At 41.6% G+C, this 14,772-nt stretch overlaps 2 protein-coding genes across 2 annotated transcripts; one reads left to right on the top strand and one right to left on the bottom strand.

Annotated features, from left to right (window-relative positions):
* Positions 1-5,241: 5,241 nt before the first annotated feature.
* On the bottom strand, positions 5,242-6,013 carry uqcr10 (ubiquinol-cytochrome c reductase, complex III subunit X). Its single transcript, XM_076302611.1, has 2 exons — positions 5,861-6,013; positions 5,242-5,613 (listed from the first exon to the last, which is right to left on the bottom strand). Exons 1-2 carry the CDS (start codon positions 5,999-6,001, stop codon positions 5,563-5,565), a joined length of 192 nt encoding a protein of 63 aa, XP_076158726.1. The 5' UTR covers positions 6,002-6,013; the 3' UTR covers positions 5,242-5,562.
* Positions 6,014-6,491: 478 nt separating this feature from the next.
* zmat5 (zinc finger, matrin-type 5) lies at positions 6,492-13,360 on the top strand. Its single transcript, XM_076303142.1, has 5 exons — positions 6,492-6,827; positions 7,017-7,079; positions 8,763-8,843; positions 9,172-9,289; positions 12,346-13,360. The coding sequence occupies exons 1-5, from the start codon at positions 6,701-6,703 to the stop codon at positions 12,485-12,487; spliced, it is 531 nt and encodes a 176-aa protein (XP_076159257.1). The 5' UTR covers positions 6,492-6,700; the 3' UTR covers positions 12,488-13,360.
* The last annotated feature ends 1,412 nt before the right edge of the window (positions 13,361-14,772 follow it).

Raw genomic sequence — 14,772 nt, 5'->3', positions numbered from 1 at the left:
CTTTTTAACTATTGTGTTGCTTTATTTGAAAGTCACTTTAGACAAAAAGCATCTGCTAAATCACATAACCATTACTACCGGGTTAATTGCACACACACACACACACACACACACACACACACACACACACACACACACACACACACACACACACACACACAAACATCCATAGAGGTTCTCTTTCCACTGTTATAAAACAAACTATAAAAACAAGATTATAATTTGGCTCTTTCAAAGCCTTTTCAAAAGAGGCAAGGATACTGGAAGCCAAAGGCTTATGCTGGAGGGATGGGCTATTCTACAAAATCACTTTTGACATTATCACAAAATCCCCAGATTCTGCACATAATTTGTGCACTGAAAATGTTTGTCCTTTGCAGGTCTTAACGTCTCCTAAAGCACCTGAAGGTAGAGTAAATACAAGATAAACAGCCACTGAGCTGTTGTTAGGAACAGGAGGCATGAAAAACAGTCATGGTGTTTCGTCCAACCTGTTTTCTGTGAGAGTAAGGAGTTCAAGGTTTTAGGTTGTTTACCTAGAAGATTTTATATGCACACAATTTGTTGAATAATTAGAGACAAAAACAAGTCTGACAGTTGATGGGAATGCATTTCATATCTCTCTCTCTTTCTTTCTCTCTCTCTCTCTCTCTCTCTCTCTGTGTGTGTGTGTGTGTGTGTAGGCCTATAATAAAAATGAGATGATAACTGATTCTATCTGAAAGCTGTTCAGTGTTAAGTGGCACAGTTTGGTTTGGTTGGAGAGCATACCCTATAAATATTCATCAATATTGTTAGAGACCCTGACATGAGTACATTGAACACAACACTAAAGATTAAAATGCAGTCATAAAATAGGTTATATACACACAATTTAAGAGTTACGAGTACAAAATTAGAAACAAAAACAATACTGTGACAAATGATGTATTTGGCAGTTGATAGTAAACAACAACCTAAAACCTTCTTGCTCTTGACTCCTGAAAGTTTATATGTCTTTTTTTACATTGTAGAATAAAACTAAACACTCAGAACTCTGAAATAACTGTGCCTAAACAAAATAATGTAAATGTTAAAATAGCAAAATATTTTAGACTTTCAAAGTGGACAATGTTTTGATGACAGCATTTCACACTCTTGGCCATAGACTGTATACTCTATATGCTCTTGGCTATCTCCTACCTGAACGGTTCCTATTGGATACATGATGAGGACTTCTTAGCTGCTTCAATCAAACATTCCAGGTGACTATTTCATGAAGCTGGTTATAATGATGCACAAAGCAGTCATGAAGGCCAATGGAGGTTATTTTGAAAAATACATTTATCCTTTTAACAGAAGAAAGCAAAGCCTGATTCATTATATTTTGAGTAGTGACTACAAGGTAAATGTATCCATGCATTAAATCTCTTACTCATTAGATTATGTTCATGGGTAAATCTTTTGATTCGTACAGTGTATAAATTATACACTGACTGTTATAAAGGCCTAAATGTGACGTATTTTAATGAGGCTGAGAAAGTCCAGAATTTTGCACACAACTCTATGAGAACCATTGATTGTCTGTCTCCAGACCTATTATGTATTGAAAATGTGTTGACTCCAAGGGGGTCAATAATATTTTTCATCACTGTATATGTAACATGCTTGTTTCTGAACGCAAAAATATGCATATTTATGCTTAGCTGGCAAACCTGGTGGTTTGACTTTGATGTTCCAACTGTTATCTGTTTTAACTTGATTAAAGTACTGTAGTGACACCTTGTGGCCACTTTATTGAAAGAGGGATATGGACTAGCCTCAAATTTAGATGCTGCTCATAATGGGCTTTTAGAGGGAGAAGGAAATCAATACAGTGTAGTTTGAGATAGGCCAATCATAGATAGTTTTACATAGCATTTGTTGGCTGAATACTTATTAAGATGAAACCATCTACAAGACTAGGACCTGTTCCCCATGACTAGGGCCTAGTCCCCATGTACATGGATTAAAGGAAAATTCCGGTGTGATATTGACCTAAAGTGTGTTGAAACATGATACCGAGTGTGAACGTATGTCTCATAGCCCATCTCGGCTTGTCCCCTGCACTCCAAAATCTGGCGCTAGTTAGCCGATGCTACCAACAGCTTTTTCAATGGTGGTGCTTCGGCATCGGGCTAGCCATGCAAATAAATCACTGTTTTACACCATTTACGAGGCTCAATGTATCTCCACACTTCATTGGTAGACTACCGAAGGCCCTGACATTTAAAACGAGACATTGAGAACTTTGAAAAAGCACTGGTAGTTTACTTACAAGACGATTTATACAGACAGTATCTTCACGAAGTTTAGCGTTTGCAGCCATCTTGAGTATCTTGAATTTAGTCACGATAAGTCGAGCGACGAGTAAGAATGAACAGGTATGATAAGGGATCAGATTCCAAAAATAATTCAGTGGAAATGCATGGATTCCAATTGCTGAAGAAACTGGAATCCATGCATTTCCACTGAATTATTTTTCACTCTCGGTATCATGTTTCAACACACTTTAGGTCAATATCACACCGGAATTCTCCTTTAAGGCTAGCCCTGAATGCTTCATAAAACAAGGCAACACATAGTCTCCGCAATTGTGTTGCAATCTACTAAAAAATACCTTAAATGAAGAATCTTGATGAATGCAATGCAACCCCTCCCCCTCCCTCCCATGTAGACTATAATGTAATACTGTTCCCTCATGTTATTTCATTAATTATGGGATGTGTGGACACAACTTGTTTTTAAAAACTATATATCTTTAAGGACCTTGGCTGACAAAACCTCAGGTAGTTAAAGTACTAGTGAATAGTGACACCTTGTGGCCAATTTTTGTTTGCAAAGTGTAGGCTATCCACTAAAATGTAGATGTCCTTTTAAAGGAGAACTTGGCAACTATTTCAACGTAATAAACCCATTTAGAAATCATTCGGATAGTTAAATGACCTGTTCCGGTGAAAATGGTGACTTTCCCCGCTGCACCTAGCGTCCCCAGGCGGAAAACCAACCTTGCAACATTGAGACTTACCGTCCCGGAAAGAGAAGTGAGAAACAAGAAACTCGTTTTAAATCGCGTTTCTTACCTGGTAACATCCACATAGTTCTGCCAAACTTATGCTAACCGTTCGCTAGCTTGTAAACAAATCCATGTGCTTTATCGTTACCTTTTCCCACAGTTTGAAATAGCATAATGCACAATTTCTCCAGCAGAGGGGGAAATCCTGCCAATTTTCCCTTTAAGAAGTGACATGTGTTGGGCTTGGTGCTAAGTTACGCTGGATTGAGTGATTTGTCCAGAGATGGTAAAAGAACAAACCCATAATATTTTAGAGCAGATCTGACTCAGGGGCCAACTACAACGCTCTTGTTACCGTTGTGCCATATGGCATTCACTAGTTTGCCCTCCACCGTTCAAAGCAATTGTTCTTTACAGACACTCACCCAAAACAGTAACTTTGGGGTTCATGAAATTGTGTGTAGGTGTTTTCATGACAGAATTTATCAATTAATGGCACAATCGGCGACAATGCAGCATTTTCATCACATTGATTTCCTTAAATGTGATGCACATCTGCTATAGTGTTAAAATCTACATATGGGGCAGCTGTGTGGTTAGTGCTTCAGACTTGTAACCGGAGAGTTGCCGGTTCAAACCCCGACCAGTAGGCACGGCTGAAGTGCCCTTGAGCAAGGCACCTAACCCCTCACTGCTCCCCGAGCGCCGCTGTTGTTGCAGGCAGCTCACTGTGCTGGGATTAGTGTGTGCTTCACCTCACTGTGAGTGTTTCACTATTTCATGGATTGGGATAAATGCAGAGACCAAATTTCCCTCACAGGATCAAAAGAGTATATATACTTATATATAAAAGCCAATTAAACAATGATTTCTTAAGTTTGACTTGCACAGACCAGAGATAACCTACATGGCCTTGGCAGAGATCTGCACTCCGAGTGACCTTGTAGTTCTTACTTATCTTCAGTTGCCTGAACACCAATTAAGCTGCAACTGCTCTAAGTCCACATGAAGCCAGAATTTGAGTTTTGAGTGATGACTATTATCAATGTAGGCCTACAATATAATACTATATTGATATACCTAGCACCTAAGGATGGGTATGTGTCTGCTAAATCTAATATAATATCCACAACAGCAAGGGATTATCAGTAAAATCTGAACAATATAACGGGGAAAGTGGCTGAGCACTGCTCTCCTATGCCCACATCCATGGCTGAAGTGCCCTTGAGTAAGGCACCTAACCCCTCACTGCTCTCCGAGCGCCGCTGTAGCAGGCAGCTCACTGCTCTGGGTTAGTGTGTGCTTTACCTCACTTTGTGCTGTGTGTGTTTCACACATTCATGGATTGGGATAAATGCAGAGGCCAAATTTCCCGCATGGGAGTATACTTATACTTACTATATACTTCTCATGCTTGCCTTTCATAACTTAATCTTATATGTCCAGTCTTGCCTTAAAGGTATGAAAGGGCAAGTTAAAATTATGCAATACCACACTTCTGGTTTCTAAACTTCACACTTGGTCCACCAAGTGGCAAATACTTTTGTCAACCTAGCTTCATAAAACTGAATCTAACCAGTCTTTTCAGACTAGCTTCATAAAACCAAATCTAAAAAGTGTTATTTTAATTATGCTCGATGGTGTTTTATGCCCCCAATGTCGTCTTCCAGGCAGCGCTCTAACCGCTGACTTAAAGGCACCTAATCCTAAAACAAACCTCAACCCTAACCCTAAACCATGCCTAACCCTAGTGCATTCCAGGCAGCGCTGCCTTGGAGACGTTGAGAACGTTGGGGGCATACAACAACAAGAAACTTGAATTATGCTCTGCTGGTGTCCTTTAAAGACTCTTCAAAGTCACAGGGCAAGATTTAAAGCCTGTGGATTACGCAAACTTCAGGTATGAGGACACTAAATATGCCAGATCTTTAGCGCATTTGCCATACAGGACAGGCCAAATCTAATGGATAGAAATTACATTTCCCTATGTTTGATCTACGCACACAAGTGAAAGGTCTGGTTTAAGTAGTAGCACAAAGACTGAAGTGCCATATTTACCCCAGTCAAGAAGGATGGTACAATGATTTATTTATGAGTGCCCATCTGAACTCTTTACTGAACCACTGTAGGCAGCAGTCAGTTGTGGAGGAGGCACATAGTCTATCCTATTTCTATCTGCAAAATGTCAGTAACACAAAACACATGTCTAAGTGTAGGTAACTGTTAGATTTATTAACGTTAACATAAAATTAGCCATTTCCACACAAAGTAATAGACATGACGACGACATGGGAGGCTGCATTAAAGTATGACGAAGGAGGAAGAGGAGGCGACACCAACAATCCAGGACTTTTGAATCCTTCAAAGTCTTTAACATAAACGTTATATTCCCACACACTTGGGCTTTGTGCCAGATGACGATGGTTGTGGCAGATGAGGACACAGTCCATGGTGCTGGTGTTGTCAGGGTCAACTCTGGGAATGGGAATGCAGCCGGCCTCAGACCCACTGAACGCTGTTTCTCGAAGTTATTCTTCGTCTTTCTCTTCGTAGTTGTGTTTGATGTGTTTCCACAGTTTCTGTCAACAAAATCGACAAACAATACCATATACTCAAATTTGTCAACATTGAATATCAATGTTAAACCAGCTCTCGATCAACTAGCTACAGCGCGTTTGCTAACCATACCGCTAGAATGCTGCAGTATCTGATGAGACTGTCAGCTAGCAGCTAACGCTGGGTTTATAAGCTAACGTCAGACGTCCTCTCTTACGAAAGGTCAGGCCGAAACCCCGGTCATCTTATTTTAATATATTCAATACTCACCCCGCGATTTATCTGCTCAAATATCGCGTCTCCACCTTGGTCAAACATTCGCTCAAAGACGATAGCTCCAACCATAATGGTTATGGCGAAGGTTGACGTCCTCCTGAAGAGCAAGTTGTAGACACTCTTTGCTAGCGCCATGTTGGTAGAAAGAATGACGTTAAGGAAATCAGCCTGGATAAGTAGAAAAAAGAAAGTCGAGACCATTTTTGTCTTTCAAAATAAAAGTTTGATACTTCTCTTAGCCCGTCCAGACATTCTCTGGTTTTAGCCATGGTTTTACCATTAGTCTGGGGTTTACGCAAGGAGAGAATGCTGTCAATTAGTAGACATCGATGGGAGTTTTGATAATTAACATTGTTGATATCCTAACATTGTCGACCTTTGGGTGTGGTTAGATTTGAATACTCATCAATAAATACCCAAGCTGCTCTGCTTTCTGCAATCAGAGAAATTCTCCTTCTCTGCATAGTTTGGCATGTGAAATGTTTACAACAAAATAACTAACAATCAAAATTGGTAAGTGACAGATAGCTTCAGTTCATGCTATTTAAAATGCAATATTGACGCGACTTTTAATTTGATGACATAGCTGTAGTGACCTGGAAGTTATATGAGCTCATATCGGAAAATGGTTTGTGTGTAACGCCGTGGTCAACAGAAAGAAAATAAGCGCTAGATTCTAAGGAAATTGTATAAAATGCTGTTCATTCAACTTGCCATATGTCATAAAAGGACTTTTAACGTTAGATGTAGATAACGTGTTGGTTGAGCCTAACGTCCGTTATTCGTTAGTGTAAGTAAGTTAGCCTAATTAACATTGGCTAACGAGAAGTGACCATGGGGAAGCGTTACTACTGTGATTACTGTGACCGAAGTTTTCAGGACAACATGCATAACAGGAAAAAACATTTAAACGGTGTTCAACATCACAGAGCAAAGAAGGCATGGTTTGACAATTTCCGAGGTAAGGACTGTACCATTACTAATTTTCTGTGTTCATAGTAACCCATTCTTTCTTATTCACAGAACATAAACACACGTGTCCACTTCAGCCTCGAACACGAGATATTATTATGACAGTGTGTAACAGCTTGCACATGAACAGAAGTGGATGTTAAGTTTGGGTGATTTTTTTTTTGTTGCCTGTCCACAGACGCTGCAGCCATTCTTACAGATGAACAGACAAAGAAACCTTGTAGGAAATTCCTTCAGACAGGTGAGAGGCCGTGCACCCATCAGTGACATCCCATTCTAAATCCATAGGCATTAATGTGGAACTGGTCCCATAACAGCTTCCACTAATCTGGGAAGGCTTTCCACAAGATTTTTGAGCGTCTGTGTAAACATTACTTGGTGCATTTAGATCTTTGGGAAATATATCACTAAATAGGGTTAGAAATTGTGGTCCGCGACTTTCGTTCAATGACGGTAATGTTTTTGAATGAGTCTTAGGCAACCCTTGGGTGACTGACAATCAGTAGGCCTACTTATTTACCCCTAATGTATACAAAAGGATATCAGAGTAGGGTTTAAGTGCATTTATCTCTTCAACAAAGATGAATGCACATTTGAGAGCTCACTGGCGCAAAAAACATATTCACTGCTCTACACAGAGATGTGGAAAAGCGATAAAGTTGGATGAGGCACCCTTCACCAAACTCTTCAAGAAGTGGGCAAGTGCATCTGTGGCGTACATCACGAGTAGATGAAAAATGAAGGGAGGACACACACATCCCCAAACACTATGTGTTGGGAGCAGAGTCAAAGCAAGTGTAAAAAAAAAAAAACTCACACCGAAAAACAGCTCCCATCTATACTTATGTGTGTGATGTTTCAGACTGCTTTTGCTATGCCATTTTAAATGCATATGACATGACGCACAATGCGCCTATTCTCGATTTATATAATTAAAACTTATTTTAAGCTCAGAAAAATATGTACAGTGATAACACAGTGTACAAGATTAGCCTATACATAGAAGTGGATAGTACTTTTCACATTCATGCAATATATTTCTATCATTTCTATCTATGTAAAGATAACAGATTAAGGGCCTGACCTTGGGCTCAGTGAACACCTTAAAAAAATAGTCCATTAACGTAGAACAAATAATGTGTGAAAACATTGATACACTGACATTGTATGCACATCACAGAAAATTTTGATATCAAAATCTTCCTTAAGGCCTTTAGGAGCAAGAGTACCTAACACAACACTGGGAAGAAATGGAACACTAAAAATGAGTCCTGTTTAGTGGTCTAACTCCACAAGTTAGCACCACACAGTTTGCAGTCTCTTGACACATTTTTTCAGGAGTAGCTTCCTAACCTATACATGATATTGTCTCACTGACAGTGAGGTGATCTGGAGGCTCTGCTGTTCCAGAGATTTGTAGAAACTGTGCTGAGGTGCATTGAAGTTGTTCTGGCAGCTTGTGTTGTCCCAAATTCTTACTAAGACACATTATGCTATTTTATTCTATTTGTCACCTGCCAATATAAGGAGGGGATCAGTTACTTAGCAACAGTGGAGACACACAAAGCATTTTTATGTTGGTTGATCCTATTAGCAAAATGATTAACTCGTTGATGTGTATCGGTTGTATGATGTAAGGAATGTGCTTTCATGGTTGGCTGATTTAGATGGAATATGTTTTATCATCACAAAGAGAAGATTGTGACCAAAGTCATGAAAAAAACCCCATAGTAATTTTAAGTAAAATAGGAATTTATGAAGTAAATCAGTGCTGAATGGCACATACATTTGTTTTGTGGTTTCAACTGTTGTTCACCCAATTTATTTTACACAACATATATACAGTTTACATTATTTTGGATGTTTCTTGAATGTTATCGATGCTTTAAATGTACTCACATTGTGGTCTTCTGCTTTGTTTCAGGCCAGTGCGTGTTTGGCACAAACTGCCGTTTTTCTCACATGACTGAGCGAGAAATTGAACATTTGAAGAGATTGGCAGCAGGTACATGATTGGCGATGCTCAATACTGCCCTCAAGTGGTAGCCAGCCAATCATCTTAGATTGCCTCTATACTCACAACATGGGCCTATTCCATTGAATATAATACTGGTTAAATGGATTAAGTTTACTAATCACGTTTGAGTTCAGATGGTTCAAGAGTTCAAGAATGATGCCATGCCAGATGCACAGATACAGTTCTTCCGATTGCGCTTAGTTGAGTGCTCGCTCAACATTATCATTAGTGGATAAGTCACCTGTGCACTGTTCCTTAATAGAGCTCCTCAGAGTATAACACTGTCATGATCGCAGATCTTTTCACGTTGGCCCAGGTTCAGATGGCAGGGACCCCAAGGCTGCGTCTGGACGGAGAGGGGCCGTGTCTGAGCCTTCAGTGGACGAATGGCTGGCCCGGAGGGAGAAGAGGAGGGCTGCTCAGGGCAGCGGAAGGTTGGTGTCAGACGCGGACAGTGGTGGTCCATTTAAAGGAAAAATCCGGAGTAAAAACAACCGAGGGTCTATTTATGGATGATAATGAGTTTGAACTTTCACTTGGGAGCACTGTCACTATCCACAAATATACTCTAGGGCAGCGGTCCCCAACCACCGGGCCTAACCGGGCCGTAGCCTACGACAAGAGTTAAAAAAAAAATGCATGCAAACTAAATAAACTCAATTTAATTCGCAATAATGTCACATTCGCAATAATACCCACTGACGATGGTGAGCCAGATACCTCAAAGAAAAAGAAGGGGTCATTCAATACGAAATATGACGGAGTCATATTTAAAATATGGTTTCGCAGAGACCGGTGACTCGCATGCACCAAGTCCTTTATGTGTGGTATTTGCCGATAAGTTGTCAAACGAAGCAATGAAACCATCATAGCTAATTCAACATCTAGAGTCCAAGTATCCTACACTTAAAGACAAACCCCTTGAGTTTTTTGAGCGTAAGAAACGCGAGCAAGAAGGACAAAAAACTAGTGCGTAAAGCAACCACATCGGTGAACGTGGCTGCGCTAAAAGCCTTATAGTGGCTAGTCGGATTGCTAAATCTAAGAAGCCCTTTACTATTGGGGAAGAGTTAATTCTGCCTGCTGGTAAAGGCATGTGCAATAACCTCCTTGGGGAGGCTGCAGCTAAAAAAATAGCTCAGGTACCGCTTTCTGCAAGCACTGTCCATAGGCGAATTGATGATATGTCAGAGGATATTGAGGCACAGTTGTTAGAGAGGGTGAATGGGTCACCGTGGTACGCTATCCAAGTTGGTTGGTTGCAGGTCACTGGCCAGACTGTTTGAGTTGCGAGAGCCGCTGCAAAGATTTCTTACAGGAAAAAAGTCACCGTTAGCTGCATATTTTAGTGATGAGGGCTGGGTGTCAAAACTCGCTTACCTGTGTGTGACATATTCGGGTTGCTTAATGACCTCAACCTGTCACTGCAGGGGAGAATGACGACTGTCTTTAAACTGGCAGATAAAGTCGCTGCATTTAAAGCCAAGCTTGATTTGTGGGTACGATGAGTGGATCGGGGTGTATTTGATATGTTCCAAACAGTAGTGGGGGTTTTGGGAGAGACTGAGGCAGGCCCTTTCTCTTGCAGCTGGTGCGCGATCACCTTGTTGCGCTTTCAAATGAGTTTGATCGTTACTTCCCATCCTCCAAAGATCCACGGCAAACCAATGAGTGGGTCCGCAACCCATTTGTCAATATCCCGAATAGTCCTAACTTGTCAACGCAGGAGGAAGAGCAGTTGATCGAAATTGCAAATGACGGTGATCTTAAGAGTGTGTAGGCTATGAGGAAACCTCTCTGGCGGGTTTTTGGATGAAAACCAAAGCAGAATATCCCGAGAAAAGCGCTGAAAACGTTGCTACCATTTTCCACCACGTATCTATGCGAGGCCAGGTTTTTGGCAATGACTGCAACTAAGACCAAATTGCGCAATCGACTGGACATTTCAAACACACTGAGGGTGTCACTGTCTTCCATCACCCCCAGATGGAACCTTCTTGTTGCAGGGAAACAAGCACAGGGCTCCCACTGATTATATTCGTAATGCACGTTTAGTTCCCATGTTTTGTTACCATATTTTGTTAAGCATGTTCACACATGATAGATGTAGCTTCAAGTTGTTCAATTTTCACTTCTTCAAGTTCACGTTTTTCACATTTTTAAGAGTTTGTTACCTTCACTGTTCATACATAACTGGAGCTAGTTCTTTTCAAGTAATGCATGCACAACACGGAACATGGAACCCCCGAACCCCACCCCCCCCCCTCCACCGGTCCGTGAAAAAAAAAAAGTGAATCAAACCGCTCCATGGTACATAAAAGGTTGGGGACCCCTGCTCTAGGGTATTCTTACTCCTGATTATTCCTTTAAAGAGCACTGGTCACTTTTTTTGGTAATTTTTTTTTTACCAAAGTGAAATCGGCAGGTTCATGAACAGGACAATATGTCTTATGTCAGTTTCCATAGCATACCTTGTTGCATTTTCAAAGCTCTGTAGTATTGAATGTGGTTGAGCAATTTCTTTAAATCTTTGCGTACCATCTCTGTTGTTACTGCTGGTGCATTTCACCATCTTCTCCAAGCTGTCTTGTGTGAAATCACGTTGGTTCCTATGTTATGTGATCAGATTAGGGTATTTCGCTGAAAAGTTGTGCAGGCACTTATAATCAGCACGTGGGGCAACATTAATATCCGTTGTCCTCCTTCTCCTTCATGCATTGTTGCACATAATTATGCAGTCGCCTAAACTCATCAAATCAACAGCAAGGCAGTGGCTGGCTTGCATATGATAAATGTAGGATTCAAAGTAAAACTATGAAGGCAACATGCTGACATGTCATGACATGTCCAAAGGCAAACAAAAAAAATATTGCTCTGAATATGTCAATGGTATCAAAACCTGTTCATCACAAAACAATGATGTTTGCTTCAGGCAGTCAGAAAGTTCATGTAGACAAAGAACACATACTAATGCTTGCAGGGCTGTCTTGTGCCCAGGAACTAACTGTTAAACACACACACACACACACACACACACACACACACAAATGTTGACCTTTTAATGGCCCCAAGGACGTTTCGGCCAGTCGCCCTTTTTCAGCGACCGATGTGGAAATCATCAGTGTAGTCTGAAGAAGTATGGCCTGAAATATCTGGCCTGAAATATCAGTGGGTCGATAAAAACGTTTTAAAAGTACTGTTCAGTGCTGTTCTTGATTTAAAATGTTATATTCATTACCTGAAGGATTCAGCACCCAGTCTAACTGAGATTAAGGTGTTGAGCGTGGTATTCCAATTTTTCCAAACACATTAGACACAAGACAGCTTGACAAAAGCTGGCCACTGAATAGCTGAATGAATCATCACCTAGAAAAAACAGGGCTTTGAGGGAATGTAGTGATGTCATCAACAGGACTGTGGTTTGTTTTAGAGATTTGTTTGTTTATTAGCCATGTCATGTTCACCTGTCAAATTGGGAATCTTGTCTTAGTGTCCTCAGTGATGAGGAAGACGAGAAGCCCCTGGGTCTGGACCTTCCACATCACTTCCTCTCCATCCCAGACCTCCCTCCCTCTTTGATGCCTCCGCCCCCTAGTGGATGGACCACCACACTGCAGTCCCAATGGGGATGAGCTCCACTCAACTCTACTTCAATCAACACATTCATGCCCTTAGGTGCTGGCATATGCAGAGTCTGGTCGGTGGAGCTAGGATTGCCTGGACCACCGGCTTTTCCCCAAAGTGCACTCATGAATGACTCAGAATGCCATTTCATCTCCTCACTGGGCAGAAAAGGATGATTGCTGACCAGTCTTCATGGTTCTTGAGGAAACGTCTGCGTTCTGGCTGTGTCAGTTGTCCTATATTTAGACATTCAGAGTGGGGTGTCTTGGCACGGCAAACCTTTGAGAACCATCTGAAGCATGTCTGCTCTGCCTGATACCCAGGCAAATGTGAGCTGACAGAGGATTTGGTCCCTGTGGTTCATTAAATGACTTCTGCCAGCTGCCATCATCTATATTGGTGGTAGTGGAGACGTATGGATTTCTAGAATTTTCTGTGGAACAGCCTCGTAGACACGACCGGCTGTGAGTTTCTACAGATGCTTATCTAGATAACTCTCACGTCTTGAGGATCTGTGTCACATTAGCATTTTGATTACATAACATTTTATTGACTAGGTTACAGATATTTTGGCAGAAAATATGTTCTACTTTTGATGAATTAATCTGTTTTATAAGTTTTGTACGTCTCCTCTGTATATTGTGATTAAATGACTATGGACTATGGAGGAAATAAATGAGTTTGTGTGCCTTTGCAGTGGTGTGTTTCAGCCTTAGACCATCAGTTAGTGCCACTACATAATAGATACTGCAGTTGGGAGTGTAGTTAAATTGTTTCGCAACGATATATCCAGACATAATCAATCCATATTTAGGTTTGTCTAGATGGAGCCCAAAATACTGTTGCGTAGGTGCTGTAAAGGAGCCTCCCAAAATAACCTGGGCATAGACAGTTCTACCCTGTGGCAGCCGGACTCTTTATTCTTGTTGTCTGACTTGTTGGCTCCAGGGAAGGGCCAGCGTTTGTGCTTCGACACGCTCTCAGAAAGAAACCTCACCGGGCCCTCTGATGCGTGCATGCGCACTCTCCCGACCTGCACGGCACCGTTTCCTTCGGGATGGCGGGGCGGAAGCAGTAGGTGTGAACTCGAGACAGTCTGCCAGGCTCCCGCGTTGATTGATACACCCCCGTGGGGAAAGCTGGATGCTCCTCCGATGATTGACAGCTCTGCCAGGGGGCGAGGGTCGGCTGCCTCCGTATCTGTCTTGTACCATCACGTCAGATTTCCCTCAGCCCCCCCCCCCACACACACACACGTCTGACATGTGATAATATCAGCCAGCCAGCCGGCAGTGGAGATGGACTCTATTACCCACTCTCTGAGTTCAGTTAAGCAATTGAAAATGTCCACAGAAAGAGGAAGACTATTTCCCCCCTCTTCACAGCTGGAGAGAAAATATGGCCTCACAGCCCACTTCCTTCACCCAACAGGGAACAGGGGAGTATAAATTCGTCTTGCGTTTTTCTGGTTGCTCTGTTCCCCTGTTTAGTGATGCAGAGACTGCTTTTATTAGTTGGAGGAAAAGCTACAGGCTGCAGCGATCCATCCCCTTTCTCTGTTTATTCCGAAAGCACGTCTATCTGATTTAAAGTGATCTATTCAGTCGATGTGGAGCGCACTGTGCTTTTTTATTTCTTCTATGGGCACCAACAACCAATTAGCATAAAGTCACGGCGGCAAGCCTCAGTCATTTCAAAAAGATCGTGTCCTCCCCTTTCTACTCCATCCAGGATGGCATGCTGAATATTTAGGCTTCCTTAACGATGCCGCTCCGAAGTTTCAAAGACATATAAGGCCTCCCAGCGGGACCATTCCCACTGAGACTAAAAGGAACTGCTCAGAGAAAGGAACAACAGTTTGTTTCTGCCCTATGTTACTGATCCGAGAAAAAAGCTGTTTTGCTCACATACTTAGTGTATGTATTTATTTATTCATTTAATTTATTTAATTTATTTGTGATGTGGTGTAAGATGGAGTGTTGAGGTAATTGTAGACTTGGCCTAAATCCTGCACTGAATGACATGCAGGTTTATTGTGAATCTCTATCCACTTCGGGGAGAGAGTAGCCAAGTCCCAAAGCTCTCTAGTCTAGGCAGCCTGACAGCCCAGAGAGAGAGAGAGAGAGTGGCAGGGCTCTACGCCAGAGGCACCAAAAGGAGCTCTGAGAGGCTCTTATGCGTTCAGTATATTGATCTGGCAGATAAATATAATCTGTTTTCAGGAAAAAAAAGACTTTGTGATTACCACTGTTGAAATAGCGCCCTGCAATGAATAGCTTTTTACACGCTCGAA

The sequence above is a fragment of the Alosa pseudoharengus genome, unplaced genomic scaffold (assembly GCF_046254945.1).
Source record: "Alosa pseudoharengus isolate Yale_2024_CS ecotype anadromous, Long Island Sound unplaced genomic scaffold, YU_APseudo_1.1 YU_APseudo_1.1_scf_24, whole genome shotgun sequence".
Taxonomy (NCBI): Eukaryota; Metazoa; Chordata; class Actinopteri; order Clupeiformes; family Clupeidae; genus Alosa; species Alosa pseudoharengus.
The sequence above is the reverse complement of the archived record's forward strand: the minus strand, read 5'-3'. Positions and strand labels throughout refer to the sequence as shown.

Excerpts from the sequence above, each read along its gene's own strand:
- uqcr10 (XM_076302611.1), bottom strand. The coding sequence starts at position 6,001 with ATGGCGCTAGCAAAGAGTGTCTACAACTTGCTCTTCAGGAGGACGTCA. Across the intron at positions 5,614-5,860 it reads TTGAGCAGATAAATCGCGGG|AAACTGTGGAAACACATCAA; the intron begins GTGAGTATTGAA and ends TTTTGTTGACAG.
- zmat5 (XM_076303142.1), top strand. The coding sequence starts at position 6,701 with ATGGGGAAGCGTTACTACTGTGATTACTGTGACCGAAGTTTTCAGGAC. Across the intron at positions 6,828-7,016 it reads ATGGTTTGACAATTTCCGAG|ACGCTGCAGCCATTCTTACA; the intron begins GTAAGGACTGTA and ends GCCTGTCCACAG. Across the intron at positions 9,290-12,345 it reads GCTGCTCAGGGCAGCGGAAG|TGTCCTCAGTGATGAGGAAG; the intron begins GTTGGTGTCAGA and ends ATCTTGTCTTAG.